Source organism: Echinops telfairi, unplaced genomic scaffold (assembly GCF_000313985.2).
Source record: "Echinops telfairi isolate 266 unplaced genomic scaffold, ASM31398v2 ScPeMD7_10;HRSCAF=50, whole genome shotgun sequence".
Classification (NCBI taxonomy): Eukaryota; Metazoa; Chordata; class Mammalia; order Afrosoricida; family Tenrecidae; genus Echinops; species Echinops telfairi.
The window spans coordinates 4943088-4966875 of record NW_022103907.1 but is presented as its reverse complement, the minus strand read 5'-3'; the positions used below and the strand labels follow the sequence as shown (position 1 = coordinate 4966875).

At 35.3% G+C, this 23788-nt stretch overlaps 1 protein-coding gene across 1 annotated transcript in view; it reads left to right on the top strand.

Moving 5' to 3' along the window:
• Positions 1-11866, top strand: part of MEMO1 (mediator of cell motility 1) — a 67122-nt gene extending 55256 nt beyond the window's left edge. The window contains exons 6-7 of the mRNA XM_030884696.2: positions 9647-9751; positions 11208-11866. Of these exons, the coding sequence (XP_030740556.1) occupies positions 9647-9751; positions 11208-11339 (237 nt within the window). The 3' untranslated portion in view covers positions 11340-11866. The remainder of the gene's footprint in view (positions 1-9646; positions 9752-11207) is intronic.
• Positions 11867-23788: the final 11922 nt, after the last annotated feature.

Genomic DNA, 23788 nt, shown 5'->3' with positions numbered 1-23788 from the left:
TTGGATACAGCAAACAAGAAATAAAATGTTATTGGCCAAATCTGATGCAAAAATATCAAATTTTTAAAAGTAGAAACTGTCACTTTTTCCTCATCTTAGTCTAACTTAAGTCCTTGGCTCTTCAGTCATCTCAGATGCCTGTGAAAATTGAGTACAGGCAGTCCCAGGGTACAGCCTCTGGCCCAATACACCGGAAGTAATGATCTAGCCCTTGAATTTCTTTCCTTGAATGCAAACCCAGGGATTGTGCATACGAGAGCACCAAATGGTGTTTTGCATCTCCCTCCAACAGTCCTTCTGCAGCAGCTGGTGAGCACTCCTCACACTCACCCAGCTCCAAACCCCAGCTGCCTCCCTTGTACCGAGCCAGAAGAAATGGCGGTGCATGTGAGCACAGCAACACTGCTCTGGACTTCATCTGGGGCTGGCAGGACCCGACTGGATGGGAGACTGCTGGCATGGGCCCCTGTTTGTTCAGCATTGCCTGGCTGGGTGCCAATTTGTCATTCTCCATGGTTGTGCATTGCACAGTGACCTCAAGCCCTGGCTTCCCACACACACTGCCTTAACCTGACAGGCCATGTCCCTGGCCTTGTATTGTGCAGTTTGGACTGAGCACCAAACTACCAGGGTTGATGGAGAAAGGAGGATTTGCTGCTACGATCCTTTGAGCTTGCTCAAAGGACACTTTGAGGCCGAGTTTGAGCTGACCACTGGCTACTTGGGCTTGCTTTCAATGGTATGGGCAATTTCCAGTGGTTTGTAATAACAAGTGGATTATTGTTTTTGTGTGTACAGGGAAATGATATGCATTAATTCTTTCATCCAAAAAAGACATTTACTGAGTACCACAAAACAACAACAGAAACACCCCACTGCTTTCAAGTTGATTCCAACAGTTGATTCTAGTAGCAAAGCATTCTTGTATTATGTTAAAGTTGTGTTAATGTCCATCATGCCAATCTCTGCCCCAAACTCTAATGTAATGGTGCCATTCTACTAAGAGTGAAAGCTGACATGCTTATAATAGGCATTAAGGATGGGCATGGTTGCAGCTCCATTTTCTCTCAGCTGTCTTTTCCTTTTATTTGCTCTGTTGCAACACCCTGGTTTTATTAATGTTTTTCAAATGCTACGGACTTACCCAGCGTAGGGCTTTTAATTATTTTGTACTTTATGTCACTTAAGTAATTTCTTAGTGCTTCTCTTCCACTGAGGCCTTCTTGTTTAATGTTGCATTCCAATACTCTAGTCTCCTGATACTTAAATAGTCTGCCCCGCTCCACCTTTTCTCCAAACGAAGTAATTATATACGACATTTTGGTCAGGAAGGATATTTATTAAGCAATGTATTCAAAGTGACATGGTGGTTCAGGTATCCAGCTGCCAACTGAAAGTTTGATGATTTGAATCCGCCAGCTGCTCCTTGGGAGAAAGGTGGGGCACTGTTCCCACAACAGTTGACAGCCCTGAAAACCGTGTGGAGCAGTTCCACTCTCTCCTGTTGGAATCAGCTCGAAGGTGGTGAGTTGTTTTTGTTTTGTGGTACTCAGTCAGTGTCCTTTTTGGATGAAAGAATTAACATGTAATTTCTCTGTGTACACAATAACAACAAAACACATCCTAAGTGTAATATTAAAGAAAAGATAAATAACACAAAATATTTATCTAGGCACAACTATATTAGAAATCGTACATAGTATTCAGGCCATAGGGCCGAATACAAACTTATTTTCTCTATGCAGGTACATAAAGTTCCCATGAAATTGAATTAAAAGTTAATGTTTAAAAAAAAAGTTACTGTTTTCCATGAACTATTTGAAGTCCATAGAAAGATTATTGTTCAATGCCACCAGGTCACCTCCAACCCACAGCGACCCCTATGCACATCAGAACAAAACAGTAGGTAGTTGTGGTAGTCTGGGTTGACTAGATAAATAAATTCATAGTCACTCGTGTGTATGAGAAACAAATTTATAAAAAGAGTAATTGTATATTAAGAAAACATCCCAGCCCAGTCCAGCTCAAGTCCCTAAGTCCAATACCAGTCTATATTTTCTCTTTAGACTCATGCGGCACATGCAATAACGCTGAATGCAGGAAGAACACAGGCCAGTGGGTGGAAAGTCTTGTGGGCCCAGTGGCGGTGGTAGCATCTCAGCACTGGTGTGGGTCTCCATGTGGCTCCTCCAGTGTTAGGGTTCTGACTCCATCAGTGAAACTCCATGTGGCTTGTCAACAGGAATGTTTCACAGGGAGAGTGTGTGTCCCATCTCCAGGGAGGAAGACTGGAGTTCCCAGAATCTTCAGGAGAAGGCCATGCCCACACCAAGGGCTCATTGTCTATGACCTGATTGACAGGTTAGACTCCACCCCTCTGTTCAAGCAAATAGTACATTATGTAACTGCCACAATAGTCCTGTGCCATCCACACAGTTGTTCCTTTGCCTGAGCCCACTGATACAGATACTATGTCAATCCATCTCATCAAGGGCCTGCCTCTTTTTTGCCACCCCTCCATTTTACCAAACATGCCATTCTCCAGGGAATGGAGAGAGGACTCAGACGTGCCTGACTGACACCATCGAATTTTCCATTGCATCATTCGTCTGCATGTGAAGATTTAGGCATTGAATAAGGAAGACTATAGAAGTATCAATGCATTTGAATTGAGGTGCTGGAGAAGAATATTGAAGTGCCGTGGGCTGCTAAAAGGACAAACCGACCTGTATGGGAAGAATTGGAAGGCCAGAGAGCTCCTTAGAGGCAAGGATGGCAAGATTTTGTCATACGTACTTTAGACCCATTGTCAGGAGAGACCAGTGCCCGAAGAAGGACATCGTGTTTGGTGAAGTGGAGGGGTGGTGAAAAAGAGGACGGCCCTTGAATATGATCAATGAACCAAAAAAATATATATAATTTTGAAGCCCCTCATGTGATACAAGTAATGTGATTGGGTGAAATGATTTTCCAAAATGATAAACAGGTCTTAGTGAATGGGTAAGCATACTTCTTTTTTTTTTTTTTTGAGTACAGTTTCTTCCATTTACACTGTTCTTATCCTAGAAAATCTGTGTATTAAAATCATGTAAAAACTATATTTATCTGTAAAATGAAATTAAGGTGTAGAAGTAAGCAAGCTTGCCACCTAGGTGAGCATGTGAAACGTTTTGGGACAGAAGATGATTATTGGTGTGTGGAATTGTCTCGGACCATTCCAGGTGAGTCCCGGTGAACAACACAAACCCCCTGCCATTGCGTGGGTTTCGACTCAGCAACCTGTCTAGGGATTCAGGCTGTAAATCTTTGCAGGAGTATATCGCCTCTTCTCCCTCCCTCCTGAGCAGTCAGAATCCCAGTAGCAGGTTCTCCTTATTTGAACAACCACAGTTGGTGCACAGTTCTTTGATTTTCATGAGAACACTGGCTTTATTGATTTTGCACTCCATGCCTTTTGAGTGGACTGTACTTTCTCATTGAATGATTGGTATATGAATTAATGGGTGAATGTTTAGGGCTGTGGTGAGAGATGAAACTAGAGAAACTAACCAAAACAGACAAAACCCAAACTTAATGCTATGGAGTCAGTTCTGACTCAAGGCTCTCCTTTGGGCAGGGCAGGACTGCCTCTGTGGTTCCCAAAACTGTAACTATCATCTTTCTCCCTAGGAGTGGCTGATGGTTGTGAACTGCTGACCTTGAAGTCAACATATAACCACTAACAGGTTGTTTGAATTTAGGAAATAATAAAGTCAGGTTGTATTTGCATAGATCATATGATTGCAGAATAGAATGTAGATTGGAGAGAAGCTAGAGGAAATTAATATAAAGATGAAGGTGGTAAACCAGATGAAAAATGGTATTTTAGAAAGTGAATTGGGATAGTGATGGCGGAAGGAGAGACCGACATAATTGTTTTCCATATATTGAAACAATTTCAATGCAGAATTTGAATTTGTAAGGTGTAAGGTGTGTCAAGATAACTCCAGAATTTGTGTTAGATTGTTGTGGTTGTATTAGTCACTCATGTAAGAGGCCTGAGAAGAGCAGACCAGGGTGTTTGCTTGGGTTTCCTTCTTGAGGAGGAAAGGTCATCAATGGTATTATGGCTTTGTTAATCATGTTCTTTATTTGTACTTTTATTTGTGAATTTGTGCTGAGAATCACCTGTCTACTTTCTGAACTGATCTTGGATCTGTCGATTCCTCTCTGTTTACCATTAGGCTCTTTTAAAAATAATTTATGTACTTCAATCAGGTATGACACTGTCAGGTAAGCATATTGGACGGCAAATTGCAAGATTGGTGATTCAAACCCACCAGAAGCTCTGCAGGAGGAAGTTTGGCTGTTACCCTACACAGGATTGCCATGAGTCCTAATTGAATCAGGCAATTGCCTGGAATTCAGGCAAGCCAGGCCAAACTTAGGTTTGAAAATGTAAAAAGTAGTCGGTGAAGTTTTGCTTTTAACCAAAGGGAAATTAGTTCTCTACAGCTTTGGTGATCAGGTGCTCTTCATCCACTGTAACTTCTTTTCCTTCTCAATTTATTATTAGTGACTGACTTCATTGAATATGAATTTCAACTTTTTCTGTCTTTGTATTTTTTCAAAATAAAAGTTACTCATATTTGTCTACTCATTCATTTTTCTCTTGAACTTTGACCAATAACTACTACTGATTGTTAGTAGGTTTTTAGTCATTCTTGGTAATGATAGATAATTGTTAGTATATTGCTCCTTAGTACCCCTGCTTATAGGATTTTTTTCTGTTTTAGTATCTCTTAAAGAGAGACTATTTTCTTTCCTCACTCTTTAACTGTATACCCATCACTCTGACAGAAATATCCATCTTAAAAAGAACAAGAATTTCAATGAATTCATAACATTTAGGTTATCAGTTGTGCTGTAGTAATTAAAATACATGATTCTAGTTTCTCATACTTAAAGGTCTCAGATGGTCTTGCTACCTTTTGTATTTGTCACCTTAGGAAACATTTAGCTTCTGCATAATTTGTTAACCTTTAAATAAATTATGGTATATTTAAGTACAACTTAATGTTTTCCATTTCTGGGTGTTTGGAGAGATCTCCCCCCCACCCCACCCCCATTCATAGTAAGTGTTGGCAGTTACATTAGTACATCAAAATTACTGCCATGTTGAGAAGATAATTGTGTGAGGAATGGTTATACAAAACCTTTATTTCTTTGGGCCTCTGTTTAGCAAGATAAAGCTTACAAGTCTATAATTTCCCCTGATCTTGGGAGGGTTTGGTCTTCTGGATTAGGTAATGTTCAAGGGGATTTTCCCCAGGCTTCATCTCACCTGTTCTACCACCATAGTTCATCGGGACCTATGTCGGTTGGGGCCTAATATTTCACAAAATCCATCATAGCCCCACAAAATTTACAAAGACTGAACGATTGAGCATGCATTCATTAGCAAAATACAAAAAGTCCCATTACATCTCTAGAGTCTTGGAAACAAAATAATTCTGTAATGAAAAGGTTATTAGGTTTCATTATAAGTAGATAAACACTCATTTAAAAAGATTAGATGTTCACTCATCTTTGTTGTCTTTTATCAGTCCTGATTCTGCAGCTCTGTCAGTTAAACTGCCCATTCAAAAACAAAAAACCCTGCTCATTCAATTTAGGATTGCCATATGGGACTTGGGATCACAAAATTTACTTATTATCTAGAGTCAGAACACTGATAGATTCCCCCACTGAGGAGGAGTTAACTCAGTTTGAGGAGTTCTTATTGAGGTGACTAGGTTTCTCAGAAACCTAGCTTGTGGTTGATAACCTTTTGATGCTTAAATCTGCATTGTATCGTAATTCTGAATGGGAAGTAATCCATTTCATGGTTTCATAATAGATTTAAGTTCAGGTGAACAAATAATTCTTGATATAGCAGGCCCTAGTTAGTCAGGCTTTCATTTGCTTGTTTTTTGTACTCTGACAAGAAAAGTTAATTAGGCATATTTAGAGAAACAATTTATTTTATAGCTTGGAATGTTGGCAATTGTGTTATCTAGCATTTCCAATGTTTTAGGATTTTGGTGATAATAATTTGTTATAAAAATAGCAATATATAAAGTCATATTGTCAGTATTCGGTAGTAGCAAATGGATGTCCAAGTCTAATTTTATCATTACTGCTTTTATTTGCATACTTATGATGAGTTAGGTGTCCATTTGAAGACGATTACTTAATGAGAGAAGCCATTATTTTTTCCTTTTCCCCCTTAAAAATGGTGGCATACCCTTTAAATGTCATGCTTGTCAGAAAGTTGAGTGTAATGGAAATGATTCTTGTGCTAGAAAAATAATAAACTATGGAATTGTGTTTTTTAACAAATTAAAGATATGACTTGTAAAGTTTGAATTATCTTGAACTGAATGAGCAGTGATTTCGTGTTTTAGATTAACTGTGAACAATCAAAATATAAGCATATGAAATTATGAATAAAGTAATTCCTTAACATCCCTCAAATTTAAGGTTTTTCTATTGTAATTTAACCCACTTATTTTCATATATTTTCTGAATTCCTTAGCGGAGTATCTTCTCTACATTTAAAAGTGTAAAGGTCTAACAACTTCAGAAAGCTCATGGTAAAATGAAATTAAAAGATAATGAAATTTTTCCACAAGCCTTTTGAAAGCTCATATATTTTTGAGTAGAAAAGTTTCTTAGCTAGTTAGTCTGAATTCTTTAGGATTTCTTTTTACAAATATCATTAGTTTTCTTTAACTCTCCAGTTTCAAATCATATATTGGTATTGAATTATAGTAACTTTGGTAAGAATGGCCTTTGATTTTGATATTAGAACCTCAATTTCACAGTTTATTATTATTATGTAGGACTTCATTCAAAAGCCTCAAAATTTCTTTTGCTCATTGTGTGTATAAATATCTGTGTTATGTGATGATGTTGAAAAAATTGTCAGAATGACTCATTCTACTGTAATAAAGCAGAGGAGTCACTTCTATAAATGGTTAACAAACTTGGCTGCTAACTGAAAGGTTAGAAATTTGGCCATACTAGTCTGAACAGGTCTGATCTTGTCTGAAAGGTTAGAATTTCAGGTCTGCCCAGATATGCTATGGAAGAATTCTGGCAGTCTACTTCCAGATAATCATCCATCGAAAACCATTCATCACACTTCTATTCTGACACCCATGGGGATCCCCATGAGTTGGTATCAACACTACTGCAACTCTTTATGTAGTCAATGGGAAAGAGAGCCTAGGATTAGAAATTTAGTGGCAAGGTTTCTTTGGGTTTTTTGGTTTGTTTTATTCTTTTGATGAATTTCTGTACATCTGAATTATATTGGTTGTTTTTTTTAGGTTTAACTTACTTTTTGGTTAACAGGGAAATCAACTAAGCATTGATAATGCTGGTTGTGGAGGAAGAAAGCCTGATCATCTAGTTCTGAAAATTAACCCATGAAAATCGAATCAGAATAGATAATTATCTGATATGATGCAAGGAAATATGCTCCTTAGGTTGGAATTTAGTGAGAATACACATGTACTGGTCAGAACAATATAGGCGAGTCTACCAGTGATTGTGAAGCCAGCATTTCATTCTGTAGTGTGCTGACCGCATGAGTCAGAGCTGAGCCAGCTCGATGACAACCAGCAGTAACAACCAAAATGTAGTCCCAGCACCTGCATTTTTATCAGCGAAGAATAATAGTTTCATTTTAGTGTAACTGATTTACGAAGATTTGAATAACATAAGTCACTCATTAAATTTTACAAGAGAAAAAATGATAGTTACCTAGGGTTCTAGATATATTAAAGTAAAAATAAAATCAATACCTGGGTTTTAATCCTTATTAGAAGTCTGTAGTTGAGAAATGTTTTCTTCCACAGAAAATAGTAAGTTCAATAGGCTATTGTTTAAATATTTTATTTTGATAACACTTAAAAATCATTTTATTAGGAGCTTTTACAGGTATTATAACAATCCATAATTCAATTAGATCAAGCATAGTTGTGTAATTGCTGCTACCATCTTTGATGAAAGGATTTTTTGATGCAATCTATTATTACTCAGTTTATTTATCTACCTATTTATTTATTTATTTTTCTCAGTTGAGTTTTTAAAGCTCCCCAAATGCCAAGAACTTTGTGTTTTGTAGACTAGTGTGTAGTACAGTCAGAATATAAACATGGGGGCTATTTAAAATTATATGGGAAATTTTACATGCTGATGGAACCCAGAAGCAGAAGCCAGGTATCACAAGGGTAGCTTTTTCACTACACATGGAAACATGTACTTTTTAGTTCCAAGGCAGTTTTAATTGCCATATTTTAATTCATGGAGTTCGAATTAGTGAATGTGAAACTTAAAATGACAGGTGATTGTGAAAGCCTACTTAGAGTTTGTTGTTTTGAAGGCACTTGGGGGAAAGTTAGAATTAATTCTGAGTTTATTTTATGAAAACTTGACCATACAGGTATATGCCCACCTTTCAGATATATGTTGTAAGACAGTGTGATAATGTTTATGAGCACTTGTATATTCTGAAGGAAAAGGATTCTTTGTAAAATCAAATTCTGAAGTTGTCACTGAAAAATTTGCATGTCTCCTATTGATTCCGATCATAGTTTAGAACACATTTATTATAGTGCACATTTGTTTACCACAGGCGCTTATCTTATTAAAACACAAAGGACAAAACTAAAGCCACATATAATAGAACCGTTAAGTACCTAGTTAAAACACCTTTTAAATTTCTCACCGAGGTTACCAATCTAAGTAAGTGTTTATTGGAATAACAAACAAGGTAAGGAATTGCTGGTTCACTGGTTGATTCAGATGATTTAAAGTTGCTATGTATTAAGGAATTACAACTATATGGTTTGACATACATTTGAGGGTACAGAGTTTGGAGTATCCAGGTCATTGTTGAATTTAGAATTTTGATTCTGAATTAAAATCTTGAAAATCATGTGTTCTTATTTAAAGAATAAAGAAATAAAAGACTTTAATGTTTTTAAAACTTTTTCTAAAAGACATGTTTCTTAAGCCTTTGCCAATATCAATTAACCTTAGAATAATTGAAAGTATGTTAATGTCCTTTGAATTTGTGGTATTATATTGCTCTTCGATAATTGCAGATAATTTTGAAATGTTTGAATGCTGTTGTTAAATTACAGTACACTTTTTATAATCCATGCCAATGATAGGGAGAAATATAGATAAAGAGAAAAACAGCAATAAGTAATCACATTTAATTTCAGGTTTCATATGAATATTTGTATGAAAGTTTTACTTTGTGAACATCATGTCAGGAAAAATGAAATAGTAGAATATGTAGTGATTGTAAACTAAATGACAACTAGTAAGATGTTATAGAAATATAACAGGAAGTCAGAGAAAAGTAAATTGGGATTCAAAGTTTTTTTATGAAGCATGAGCATTATTGAGAGCTGAATAGTTAAGATTACTTTTGATGGATGAATTTGGTATGTCACAGTTTACGTAACCTATTTTCTTTGCTTTTCCTTAATTGAAAAATTATATCTATCTCTAAATAACATTTAAAAAATGAAATTAGTAAATAACATTTTGTAAAAACAAATAATATTTTGTAACCCTTTTCTGTCTTGTCCTTTTTTTTTTTTTGTAGGGCATGAGTATTATAGAACAATTAGACCCTGTATCTTTTAGCAATTACTTGAAGAAATACCATAATACAATATGTGGAAGACATCCCATTGGGGTGTTATTAAATGTGAGTATCCTTACAAATTCTTGACTTTTATATTTGATCTTGTGATGGATAAAAATATCTTAAGTGCTATCAACAGTGATGCCCTATTATCCCTGGTTGAATGTACCTTTTAAGATAATATAATTTCTATTATTTTGATTATTTTAATAAAGTTATTTGTTATTAGAATAATATAGCTCAGTACTTTGTGTTAAACATAGAGTTCTTTAGAATACAGCCAGTTCTTGTGTATTATTTTACAACCACATTGACCCTTCAAGAGTCTTATTATTTATTTATTTAGTGTGCTAGACTGTATGAAGGACAAATATTAACATTTAACACTTGAACTTTATTTTATTATTATTATTTTATCACTTGAACATTAGAAGTTTATAACTCATAAAGCAAGATATTTTTCTCTTTAAACAAAAATATTAATAGTTTCTTTGAAGAAGCAGATTTTTTGTCAGCTGAATTTGAGAAAGGAATATATTTCCTATCATAGAACAATATTCTGAGTTGCAATGTGAGACTTTTTAAGAAAAAAGAGAGAAATCTATGTATAACAATGAGAGAAGGAAGTGGGCTCATGTGGTTGGGGAGAAAGAATGGTGAAGTCAATATCGTCCTTCATAGTCTAGGTCACGGTCCTGAAATTCAGTACTGTTCATTGTGATTTGAAGGATAGCATGTTGTGGAAATTTAGGGAGGATTTTGGCATAAGTAATACTAATTACCTGGAAAGAAAGTCAGTCACACACTTGAACCAGTTTCTGAAATTTAAAATATAATTATCTGTATTACTTTTTTAAACATTGGGTTGCTAACTGCAAGTTCAGTAGTTTGAAACCGCGGGAGGAAGATTAGGCTCTTTTAATTTCTTCTCTTTTTAAAATTTTTAAATCATTTTATTGGGGGCTCTTACAGCTCTTATAACATTCCGTACATCAATTGTATCAAGCATATATGGACAAAGATTAGGCTTTCTACTACTATAAAGATTTACACTCTTGTAAATACAAAGGAGCTTACTGGGGTGCTGTGAGTCAGAATCCACTCAATGGCAGTGAGCCAACCCTCAATTGAAACCAAAATTCTTTTATATCCCCTAGATCTGGGTCATAACTCACATGCATTTAAACATCAAACCAAAAGGTCCCACATATCAAATGAGACAAAAATGTCCAATACTTGATTTGGAGGTATTTTATTTTAAACTGGCTCTATTAAATAATACAGTGAGAGGTAGAGTAGAAGATGGCTGGCAGCAATCAGGAAACCAGATTAAGAGAATCTCTGGAAGAATTATACGGGGAATTTTCTGTTTTCGGTTTCATACGAGAGATTCAGGAAACGGAGGCGTGAAAAGTAGCAGGAGGTCCAGGGGTCATCAGCGAAGTAGACAGCCAGGTCACCAGCACATTTACAAGCGCTTGCTTTTGCGTGTGATATAACCAGGGCTTTCTTTTTCCAGGCTATCACGGAGCTCCAGAAGAACGGAATGAATATGAGCTTTTCCTTTTTGAATTATGCCCAGTCGAGCCAGTGCCGAAGCTGGCAAGACAGTTCCGTGAGTTACGCAGCCGGAGCACTCACAGTGCACTGAAGCTCTGACTCCTCAGGGATGCCACCTGCACATGCTCCTACCCTGCCTGGGCTCCCAGCCTGGCCCTTACAGAGACACTGTCCTTGGTTTGGAGGGATTCTGAAACCTCAACCTAATAGAACTTTCTTCTCTTCTTTTCTAGTAGGTGTAGTCCTTCCTTAATTTCAACTCATTTTCAAGATGCTTTGTTGTTAGGGCAGTGGAAGGAAGGCTGGCATCAAAATATTTTGGTCAAAAATATGGCAGTGTAAAAGCCCAATTGTGGCAGTTTGTTGAAAGTAACTTGCAAAGCATTTACCATATCCTAAATTTGCACTCTTTGCAGACTTGTGCACATATATTCCGCTTTCAGAATAGTTTTGCAAATTGTACACAAACAAAGGGTGGAAGCTTTTTAATAAAAAATTGCATTTATAAGTGATCTGTATTAGAATATAATAAATTGCCAGTTACAGTCGATTATTACCCATGTTGTACAACAGATACCTTCTATTTTAGTTGCTAATAAAGGGCTACACAACTCCAAATAGTCTGATTTAAACTTATTGCTCTGTGCTATATATGAAAATGGTTTTTTAAAAATTTTATTCCATTTCAGAATTTTTATGTTAAAAGGTAACCCTTGCTATACTGTAAAAAATATTTTAGGATATATTTTATATTTTACATATTTATGTGATGTCTTTTAATCACAGAAATTAGCATTATATAGCATTATATATAAAGTAGCATTTAAAATTACATAGCTTGCCTTTTTAGTGTGTGACATCCCTTTGTGTCAAATGCTATATTGTAATGGGATATAAATTCACGATTGGAGATTGGTAAAAGAATATCATGTAGTTCCATACTTTCCAAGATCATGCTGGAGAGGCAATCGTCTGCAAATGAGGAAACATTGAAGAAATGTTTTTAGTGTTTTTTCAGCTCATTGCAGATCAGAACTGCTATGCATTTGCAGTGCATCTTGCAATTTGATACTTTTACTTGAATATTTAGCAAGAAATCATTAACAACAACAAACAAAACTCACTGGATTTTCTTGTAATTCTACATTAAAAAAAAATTTTTTTTAAGTTTTTTGGTGCGGCTCTTCCAACTAAAATAATGGTATGGTGTTGTATTACTTTCTTCTTTTAGCATAGAACAATCCTATTTACTTTGGAAAAAAATCTGTGGCTTGTTTTGTTTTGTTATTATTGGGACCTCCACTCGTGTACTAGAGTGTAGCTATTTTAGCCTAACACTGGGTGTCTACATTACATTGGAGAGCTTTCATATCTTCAGTGACAAGTCGGAATAGCACAACTTTTAGATGCCTTGCACCACATTTATTTAAAGATTTGCCTTTTTTATTTATTAAATATCATTTTTTATACTCAAGAATTGAGATAAAATGTTACTGACTGCCTTTCTGATTAAGCATTATCCTCCTATATGTGTGGAAATTAAACTCTTACATATTAATGATTTCCCATAATTTAAAAATACTTTTGAGTACTCTAGAATTTATTCTTTGTTTTACAGACTATAGAAATTTCAAAATTACTACAGAATGAATTTTTAAAATAATGTTTTCTGAATATAAAACTAATACATGATTATTAGAAATATTTGGGAAATACTAAATATTATAAAGAATTGCAGTCTCACTACCAGAAATAATTGTTAATATTTTTGCTATCTTTCTTTTCAGTCTTGGTCTATGCTATATGAGTGCATATATGTGTTATGTGTAATAGCAAACTGGAGATTATATTGGCCATATAGTTGTGGACCCTGCTTTTTATAATTTTACATCGTATCATTATCACTGCTAATGGCTCTGTAGATGTAAGTTTTATTTTTAATGACTGACTAAAATTTCCCTTGTATTAACGCATTGCAATTTTACCAGCTGTCTCTTTGGATATTTCTCTTAGGTTGTTTTTCATCTTTTACAATATCAACAATAGAGTGTACATTTTTGATGTAAAATTTTAACTCCAATTGGGACTAGTTACTTAAGATATAATGGAAAAGGAATTATTGTTTTAAACAGTGAGGACTTCTTAGGTTCTTTGAAATATTTAGTACAGCAGTTCGGACTGAGTTAGCGGTGAGTGCTTGAGTCCCCAGCAGAGGGCACCTTCACCGGAATTACTCTCTTTCTAATTCTCGACAACTTATGAAGCAATTTCATTGACTTTTGCTGTGATCATTCTAATAAGAAATGCTTTACAATGAATCTTCTGTTTAATTCTACAGTTGCTGATTTTTTAAAACGATAAGAGAATGCCTGGGTTGGGTGGATTTACAGCCCTGGAAGTTTGTTTACTGGACTTTGAAAACTCTGGAATATTTCAACATCACCTTACCCTTTTCCAAACGTATCTGAGTCTTTCGTTTCTAACTATCATGAAGTATAACGTTTGGAATCGATTAGTTGTGCGTTGGGTTCTAGGTCTGTCTTTTCCACTAGTGTAGGTGTTTGGCCAGAGATATTTCATGCCGTAAGGAAATAATTTTCATCTGTACAATGTGGGGATGATCTGCTAAGCGTCTTCTAGTTTGAAAGTACTTTGTAATTTTACTCTTTAAAAATCCTAGTGTCACTTCCTGATGTTAAAAATATGTCTGATTGAATTAGAGTAGAAATATTATCTTTCTGTTTCAAGTCTACGTACATAATCAAAGTTGTTATATAACACAAAAGAGAAATTATTCTGCATTATTTAACCCAGTCAGCATTACCTAAATTGCTGAACTTAAGCTTTCCTTTAAGTGCCTTTAAAAATGTTTTGTATTTGAAAGCCAAAATGTGAAGGAAATTTTTAAGAAGTTCTATAGAATTGCTTCTTTATCATATATTTTTGAGTTACTGCAACAGCTTCTTTTGACCTTAAATTGAACAGAGCAAGATATTCATCGATTCTTCACACCCCTCTAGTGAGTGCTAAAGAAATGTGTGTTAAAGATTGATTAGCTCAATGAGCAACCAGGTAAGTAAATGCTTTGTCTTTTGTGGGCAGCAAATCTTCATGTAAAAGTAGGATATAGAACTATGAATATATTTCAGTGTTTATATTGATGTATTCCTGAGCTAGGTATGGTTATTATTACCTATTTCAAATTTTGCTTTCATAGCAAATATTTCATTCCCCTAGATTAGGGGTTGGCAAGTGTTCTATAGGAGACCAGATAGTAAACGTTTTAGGCTTTGAAGGCTATATGAGTTTTTTCACAAGTATTGGACTTTGCCTTTATATCTTGAAAACAGCCAGATGCAATGTGTGCACAAATGAGTATGGCTGTGCTCCAGTAACGCTTGATTTATCCAGACAGGCCACTGTGAGCTGGATTTGACCTGCCAGCTCTTGTTTGCTATCCTCTGTTGTGCATGATATATGTAATTCACTTGTAATTCATAATTGGGTAGCAGTTTAAGCTATAGAAACAATTACTCAGCAAAGAAGTCCCCTAGGAATACCAAAAATAGAGTTTGGGGCCAGGGATTGGCACCCCATCAGACTCGACCAGAAAACACTCCTAAAGGCCAACAAACTGTCCTTGAACAAAAAAAAAAAAAAAGGAAGAAGAAACAAATAAGTACTTGTATGTTTCTGCCATCCTATTCTTTCATTTGATGTAGTCTGGTTGGCTTAGATGTGTTATTTGGGACCATACAGGTAAGTGAAAAGTGGATTTTGGAAACAAGGAACTGTTGATAGTGAAACCTTTTATTATATCTGGTGACTACTGGAAAGTTTCCTTCGCTACCATGGGTTAATCATAAGAGTGATCAATGTTGCAGGTTTTATAAGTTATCCTAAGTATCGGATGAACTTTTTTTTTGAAATTTACTTGAGTATCTAGAATACTAGACTGGTCCTTTAAAAAAAGGACGATAAAACACGAGACTTTTGGAAAAATTATCATTTTCCATTTCTATCAATTTACTTTTAAAATGACTCTCATTCCCTTCTATTTAGGAAGGGTAAAACTGTAGAACGGAATAATTATTTAACTTGAATAACCTTAATCTCTTTTTAAAAGCTATATTCTTTTCTCGGATCACTCACTTCATCAAGGAATGGTATGACTGGCATTTGGGAAGTGTTCTTCTGCAGTTGAATAAATTTAATAAGCTATGTATACGCTGCTACAATGATTAAAACTTTCATGCTGTGGTAACATAGAAGCACACATTCAGAGAAACAGCATGAAGTGTAGTGTTCGTAGGGAGACAGCTTGAATGACGAAGACTGGATTAGAAACCCTGCAGAGTGGAAGCAAATGAAGAAACGGTATTTGCTTTGGAGAAGAGAAGTTTTAATGAGAACGTTTTCTTCAAATATTTGCTTGTAAGAAAGAATGTAATTGTGCTGTTATTCTAGCAAGGAAAAAATTGGAGTAAGGAATGATGGTTTATAATTCCATATTTACTGTTCTATGTGAAAATTTCTAATAATGAAAATTGTTTCTGCCTCGTAGTATCATGGGAAGTATTTTAAAAATGCTGTGTCGATAGTTCTCAGAAATAGCCCCTAGACGGTCAGTGGCAGGTTCACCCGAGAAGATAAGGTCATGGATTATCGGAGTGAATGAAAGTTGCTACGTGGCACAAAAGGTTAGGCATTCAGCTGCTAGCCAAAAGTTTAGCAGCCAAACCTACTCAAAGGCACCTTGAAACACAGCCTAGCAATTTGCTTTCACAAAGTCAGAACCTTGAGAATGGTGTGGAGCAGTTTTGTGCTCACTTGGATTGTCCTGAGTCAGAATTAACTCCAAGACAACTAACAACAGTAGCAAAGCCGTAAAACATTTTCGTGCAAGTAAAATGGAACTTGGATTTGTGTCAAACTGCCTAGGGAAAGTTATTTTCAAATTAGTATTAACTTTATTCTTTTTGTACCAACTTTAAACACAAAGATTATCCATTGATAAAATGTTGTTAGTATTACTGGTGGAACACCAGTCTTAAGAATAATTAGCTTATTTTAGTTAAAACATTTAAATATAAAAAAAAAAACAAAAACAAAAAACATGTAAATATTAGGTAAAGTTTCACTAAAATTAAGTAGATCTCTGAACGATGACAGATCTTTCTTCCACAGAGGTGCTTCTTGATTCTAAAACAGAGCCATATCAGTATGATACGGAAGGATGTGCTCTTTTATACCTATTAAACTGAGAGCAGCTTGCAGATTAGATACTTTACCCATCCATTTTCTAATCATCTACTCTTAACTCATACCTGTAGCTTTACTGTGTGGAACGCACTTTGTCATCAGTAGCCATACTATATGTTTTTTTAACAACTTCCTTAAGTACTACTTAAAACTAGGGCCTATGCCTCTTTAAACCCATGGTTGTAGCTAGATTTTCTTTCCCTATCCTGTCTTTATGAATTCACTGACAAGATTCTGCATGTTGTGTAGTATGCGAACAACTTCAGAGTTTTATATTTTTTTAATTCTATACCCAAGGATTCTCTTGTGCTTGGTTTATACCAGGATATATTAAGTTTGCTCTGTGTGTGTGTGTGTGTGTGTGTGTGTGTGTGTGTGTGTGTGTGAATTTTATCCTAATAGGAGGTTTGGTCCTTACCATAAAAAGTAATGTAAAAGAATTTTTAAAGCCTCTGATTTGAAATCCAAGAGGCAATGCAATTTGTTTTTCACTATAAGCTATAAATGTTGGATTGTACATTTCATACTGCAAAGAAAAGTTTATAACTTTTATTATATGTGGTCATATTGTTTCCTGTCATTCTAATTATGAAACCAAAGAATATAAATATTATTAGAAGGCCAAGGATATTTAGCTGTCAATGGAGCCAGTGTTGCCAATGTAAACTTTGGGAAATACTTTAATTTTTCTGATCATAATATCCTAAATTACTTACTGACTGTGATGTTATATACATTTAAGTGAAAGTATTAAAACAAGATAAAAAGGAAACATGTGGACATGAATGACAGACTGAATTTAGTTAGTTTTAAAGAACTAAATAGACTGAGATTTCATCTTTTTAAAAAAATTTCATTTAATAAAAATAATATTAACTTTAAAAATAGGCTTTTCTTTTCCCTGAAAATTTTTTTTCACATAAAATTTATTCATTTGAATCAGGCACATAGTAGAATTCAATTATTTGTTGAATTTTGAAGCAAGGAGAACAAAAAATCTTCATGTGAAATGTTTTCTGAAGGTCACCACTGCATAAACCTTTTGGAAGCGCCTTTTTACTTGTCCTTTTTTTCATTTTCACGTTTCAGTTTGTTAGTCACCTTCCTCGCTCATTGTAAAAGAGGGCAGAATTTAATATTCCTAGCCCTGATAGAAATGTCAAATCGAGTGAATGGTAATGTAAGTGATTTGGCCATTTGAAATCATTGCTTAATAACTCCCTGCTCATATTTTGCAATATCCTGTGGTATTTAGTTATTTTAAATGTATCACAAAGTTTTAAAAACACAGTTCATTCAAATGTCCTTCAGTTGTTTGTCCAGGAACAAAACCAGCGGGGTTTCAGAAGGGTGTGCTGGGCTCCGTTTTCAACTCTGACAGTGAGTTGCTACTGATTTGCTTGATCAACTGCTCTTTGTAGGACAGAGGTCGTTTCTTTATTAATGTGAGTTAGAGCGAATAGCATGACTGCTATGGTTCTTTTCACCTTTAATTTTTCATGACAGTAAAAAAAATACTGTTTCATATGTGCAATTCCCCCCCCCATATATGCTATTTTTAATGTTTCCCAGCTTTTTATTACTCTTACTGCCTTAATTTTATTGATATAGATCCTGAGACAATACAAATTATGATTTATCTCCCTGTCCTGGTAGATGTTTATGTTAGGAAGGACTGTAAACACTGCACCATGTTGCGTTCTACATTTTGGTGTTGCTGCTGGCTATCTTGGGGATTTTGCAGCATTTTTGAAAATAGGCATCATTCATAATGACATCTGTTTTGATTAATCCAGACCAGAACATTTCTTTTGGTGGGATCCAATACTTGTAAACACCGTAGACATCTGGTTTCTCTGGTGGGAGACTTAAGGCCAGGAATTTTATTCTGTTGCTTGTTACCTCATGGAAAGGCTCAGCTGTTATGTAACGGGAGAGTGACAAAATGAACATTTTAAGTAATTTGGTACTTGAGTCTGACTGATGGTGACACTTTGTAGCAGGTACTTGACTCACCAGTCCAGCAAACTATGCTTCTGCCTCTGATTTCCTCACAGTGCACGGTTGAAGTGCCAGGAAGATAAGACTGGGAGAGCGGCTTTCAACCAGTGAAGGATGGGAATTGGAGGATAATTACTTCCACCAGATCTGTTTGCTCTTCTAAAACGCAAATGAGTGGTTACACAGATGATGGAAGTATGAAACAGCTATCTATTTTGGCAGAAGTTTAATTGAAACAATGAATTTGCTTCAACCAAAAGTGTAGGCTATGTTTATTGGGGCCTACTTTCCTCATTTAGTAAACCCAAACTAAGCCCATTGCCAAGGATGCAATCTGAACTTCCAGGGATCCCATAGGACAGAGTAGACGGCCCATAGAATTTCCCAGGCTAGAAGTGTTCTAGGAAGCCGACAGCCACATCTTTCTTTGGTGGTGCAAGCTGTTGGGTTCCAATTAGTCAAGTGCTGAGCTACTTACTATACCATGAGGGCTCCTGTTATTCCTTAACGGTTTACACTCTACCTATTCACAATCAGAGACAAGGATTAGTTTCGCCTAATGTTTACTGCACGGATGAATTTGGCTCCTTGATGTCCTCAAAGATTATGTTATGAAAAAACTTCAAAGTCAATTCTGACTCATAGTGACTCTATGGGGTAGAGTAGAACTGCTCCTCTGAGACTTTATGTGATGGAATATGGAATTTATAAATTGAACAAACTCCACATCTAGAAGTTTACTGCATTATAAATAAAGAAGGAAAAAAAGGAAATACAATCAACTCCTAATAGGGTTCTTTATGTGGAATATTGCTTGGATTTTTTTTTTAATTAGTAAGAACATTTTTGTGTATGTGACTTAGGTGAAAGTTGCAGTGTCAGTTAGTTTCCCATTCTATGGTTTGTATGTAAAATGTTCCATGACACTGGTTACATTCCGCACAGTGTGTCAGCACTGTCCCCAGTTCAATCCTGGTTTCTCCCTTGCTTTCATCTGGATTTTCTACCCCTTCCGTTTTTCATTTTTGCTTTTGGCCAGAAGGTTTTACACAAACTTTTTGAAACCTCGTAGACGTAGAAGTGGGTTGCTGGATCTCATCAGGGGATTTCTGTTTCTTGTCTTGTTGCTCTAGTGAGGGCATCCATAACAATGTTGTATAAAAGTGGTGGCAATGGGTATCTTTGTCTTGTTCCCACTTACAAAGGGAGAATGCTTTCAATCTCTCTGTTGAGATTAATATTGGCTGTTAGTTTTATATAAATATCTTTCATTATATTGAGGGATTTGTTTTCTATTCCTTCTTTGCCTAAGAGTTTTCTTGTGGGGATTCAGTGTTATACTTCATGAAATGTCATTTTGGGTAGATTTATATGATCTTGTGATTATCTTGTTTTATTTATGTGGTGGATTATATTGATTGATTTTCCAATATTGTACCATCCTTGCATATCTAGTAAGAATCTCACCTCATCATGGTGTCACCCTTGCATATCTAGTAAGTCCCACTTGACCATGGTTTTATTTTTAATTGTTTGCTTTTTTCTTTTTCTTTGGTGTTGAATTCTATAGGAGTCCTGCTGGTGTCATGTGTATGCATTGAACTGCGATCCACAAGGTCGGCAGTTCTAAACCACCAGCCATCCTGAAGGAGAAAGCCGAGGCTTTCTACTCCCCGTAAACATTTACAGTCTCAGAACCTCAGGGAGAGAGTGGGGGAGGGGCTATTTGCTATGAGTTGGCATTGATGCTGTAGCAATGAGCTTGTTGGTTTTTTTTTATTGAATTCTGTTGGCTAGAATTTTGTTGAAATTTTTTCTGCATTTTGTTAAGGCTGGTCTGGTTTTTTTAAAATTCCTTTAATTTCTTGTTATCTGAATATGCCCTAACTTTCATCATTGCATTTAAGACCATTTTTCTGGCTCTATAATTCTTGGTTGGGAATTTTATTCCTTACTATATAGTTTCTGCCAAGTAATTACAGCATAGTCTTATGGGTTCCCCTATGTTAGGGGCCTTCATTTTTCCCTGAGCCACCGTTGAGTCTTCCTTTGCCTTTTTTTGTATGGTAAGTTTTATTATGATATATGTTGGAGAGCCTTTATTGGAATTTATCCTGTATAGGTTATCTGATCTTGGATAGGTATCTACTCACCTTTCAGGATATTAGGAAAGTTTTGTGGCAGAAAATCGTAGACAGTTATCTCTACAGGTTCTGTTTTAACCTCTTTCTGTTAAGAAATTCCAATCGTGTGTCAGTATTCCCTCTTTATAGTTTGCCACATATCTTAGACTTCCTTTTTCTTTTTTCTGATTTTTCCTTGAACAAATTGGTGTTATGGGATTCGTTCCTTATTTCACTGATTTTGTCTTCCATTGATTCAATTCTGCATGTATGTTATTCTCCTGAGCTGTCATTTTCTAAAATTTTATTGTTAATATGTGGTATTCTAGTTGGTTTTAAAATTTGTGTCTAATTGCTTATTTTATCATTTACCTGAATTCTCTTGTGTTTCCTGTTTTCCTGTATTGGGGCCGTGTTTTTTTTTACTTTGCTTGTGTTTGCCTTGCTCTTTTCCTTGGTCTCTTGGAGAACCCCATGCATTAATTTTTTATAAATTCCTTAGCACATAATTCCCGTTCCCTTTTCTTCCTCTGGAAGGTTTTTGGTTCTTTATTATGGTAACTTGCTGGAACCATCTTGTCCCGTGTCTTCCTGTGATTTGATGTTGTTTGTCACTGAGGCATTAAGGTAATGTATTACTATATTTCTTTTTATAGGTCTTTATATTATGTTCTGATTTTTTATTTTGTTTTAAAATAGTTGAGTTGGTGGGCATGTGTGCTACCGGGGGAAGCAAGCAGGTGTGTAAGGATTTCTCTTCTTTTGTTTTGCAGAGTAGTTGAGGATAGCTCACTGAGTTGTCATCCACTTGGTCGTATGGTTTAAATATGCTTTTTTTTTAATGCTTTCAATTTAGGCATATAACACATGTAAAAATTGTGATTTGTGTAAAATCTATGATCTGTTGATTTTGTGAGGTTTTCTATTCCTATATAAAGATGTATAACCTCTGAGATCCACAGGGACAGTTCTGCCCTATCCTATTTGGTCACTATGAATCAGAATTGGCTTCACAGCAGTGACTTTTTGGTGTTTTTTTATTTTTATTGGTTTGGTTGATTAAAATAAAGATGACAATAAATTATTTTTACTTGAAAAACCAACCTAATATTAGTATGCGCAGGATATTCTCATAGAACAACTAAACATTTAAAAGAATATTATCTAATAAGTAGCATCTTAAACATCTCTGTATATTTTTAGCAATAATACCAAAGACTGTAGATAAGCATCTGCTCAAGTATTTAGTTAGCTAGTTACCTTATGATTCTTTTGATTCTGTTTTTTAAAATTAATAAGACAGTTCTTGACCTTTGAGGTTGGTTTTGTCTTTTAGAAATTAAAAGTCAATTGGGTAATTAGATTGGATAATACAGCTTTTAAGAGAAAATTACTAGTTAATAGGAACGAATTTTCCTTTTTTCTGAGACAACGTCAACCTGCTCTGTAGTGGAATCCCCAAAATATTTTTCACCCTGGCAACATTGGTTGGAAAGAACTTACAGGAAAATTAAAAGGAAATACTCACTTGTAAATATAAGTTCTGTTACTTAATAATAAAACAAAAAGGGTAATCATGTTGCTTTTTAGACATGTCATATAAAAGCAGCCACCAATTCATCACAAAACCATAGTTGAGGCTTTTAACACTTCAAATATCTCAGTAAAATAGGTTGAAAAGTATCTTAAGAACAAGAGATAGACTTTAAAATGTATCCATAGAATGGACCCTTTACCTGAATGTTACTTTTTTTAAAAATGTGAGTCTGAGTGTTTCCCAAAGGTGGTTGCTCTCGGAAAGATTCACTGTTCACATCCATCTACAGGCCCCTCAGAAAGAAGGTCTAGCAATCTGCTTGTAGGAGGAGGGAATTGAAAGCTCTCTGGAGCAGAGTTCTACTCTACACTGTCTGTCACCATGAATTGGAATTGATGGTAACTATTTTACCACCTTTTGTAAGGAGTGGGTAGGTGAAAGTTATTTAATATAAGGGATATACTTAGTTTTTTCTTTTTATAATGTTGAATTCTTAATTGTGAACAATCATGATAACTTGTTATCAACCAAACATGAAGACTCTCTTCAAATGTTTACATATTTTTTCATCATGAAATGCTCCCATGACTTCTATTGATGTCAAGTACTTATATTTAACCACATTTTGTCTGTGAATACTTGCTATTTTGATTAATATTACAGGATTCACTAATTCCTGTACATTTTACTCGATGCCATTTTCTGAGAAAAACAACTTGAGTGAAACAAAGATATATGCTTTAACAATTAAAATATTTTAAGATCTAATTTAAAAAATATCTATAGTTATCATAGGTAGTTTTATAATGTTTGCTTCTCATAATTGTTTTTGTGTTAGGATAATATTACACCTAAATGCAGTAATCTAGTCTCTCATTTATTTGGTTTTGTTTTCACATTTAAAAAAATGTTTGTAAATGGAAAATGTAAGACCAAACTTAACATGAATAGCTGAAAGATTTTGAAAACCTAAACTGTTGAAGATATATTAAATTGGTTGTACCTAGATAAAAAGATACTATAGGAGCCACTGTAATAGATTTCTACTGTGTAGTTAGAACTATAACACTTAAGTATTCATACATGGTGTTCGTCTGTGTCAAGATAGGACCACCACCCCCCTTTTAGTTAATGGACATAGGCAATTTAATAGTAGTGTCACTGGTTAAATTCTATTATGCTTACTACTTAACATTTTAGAAGACATTTCCCCATCACCCATACCCCCAAAAAGATACTGATCTAAAAATAAAAGACTGGAGAAAAAGTCCTCATCTCCTTTTCCTCACTTTGTTATATCTTCCCCAATATATGTCAGGGGAACAAAGCCAAATCACATGCTTTTGTAGAACTAGACAGACTGTGGTTACCTGAGACTAACTTTAAGTTTTCTCTTAAAGCTAGCTCCAATCTTATACCTTCCTGTAGTCAACAGTCTTCATTCTCTAGTATCCTTAGCCATGGCTTTTAGAAAATGGACACTGAAACTCAGAGGACTTAGCGTTCTTTGTATGGCAGCCCCACGACCAGGCACAGCTGTAGCTGGGGCGCACTCTTTCCTCACAGTAATAGTAGTCCAGCGTGCTCTTTGTACCCAGACCTGCCAATCTCCTTGTG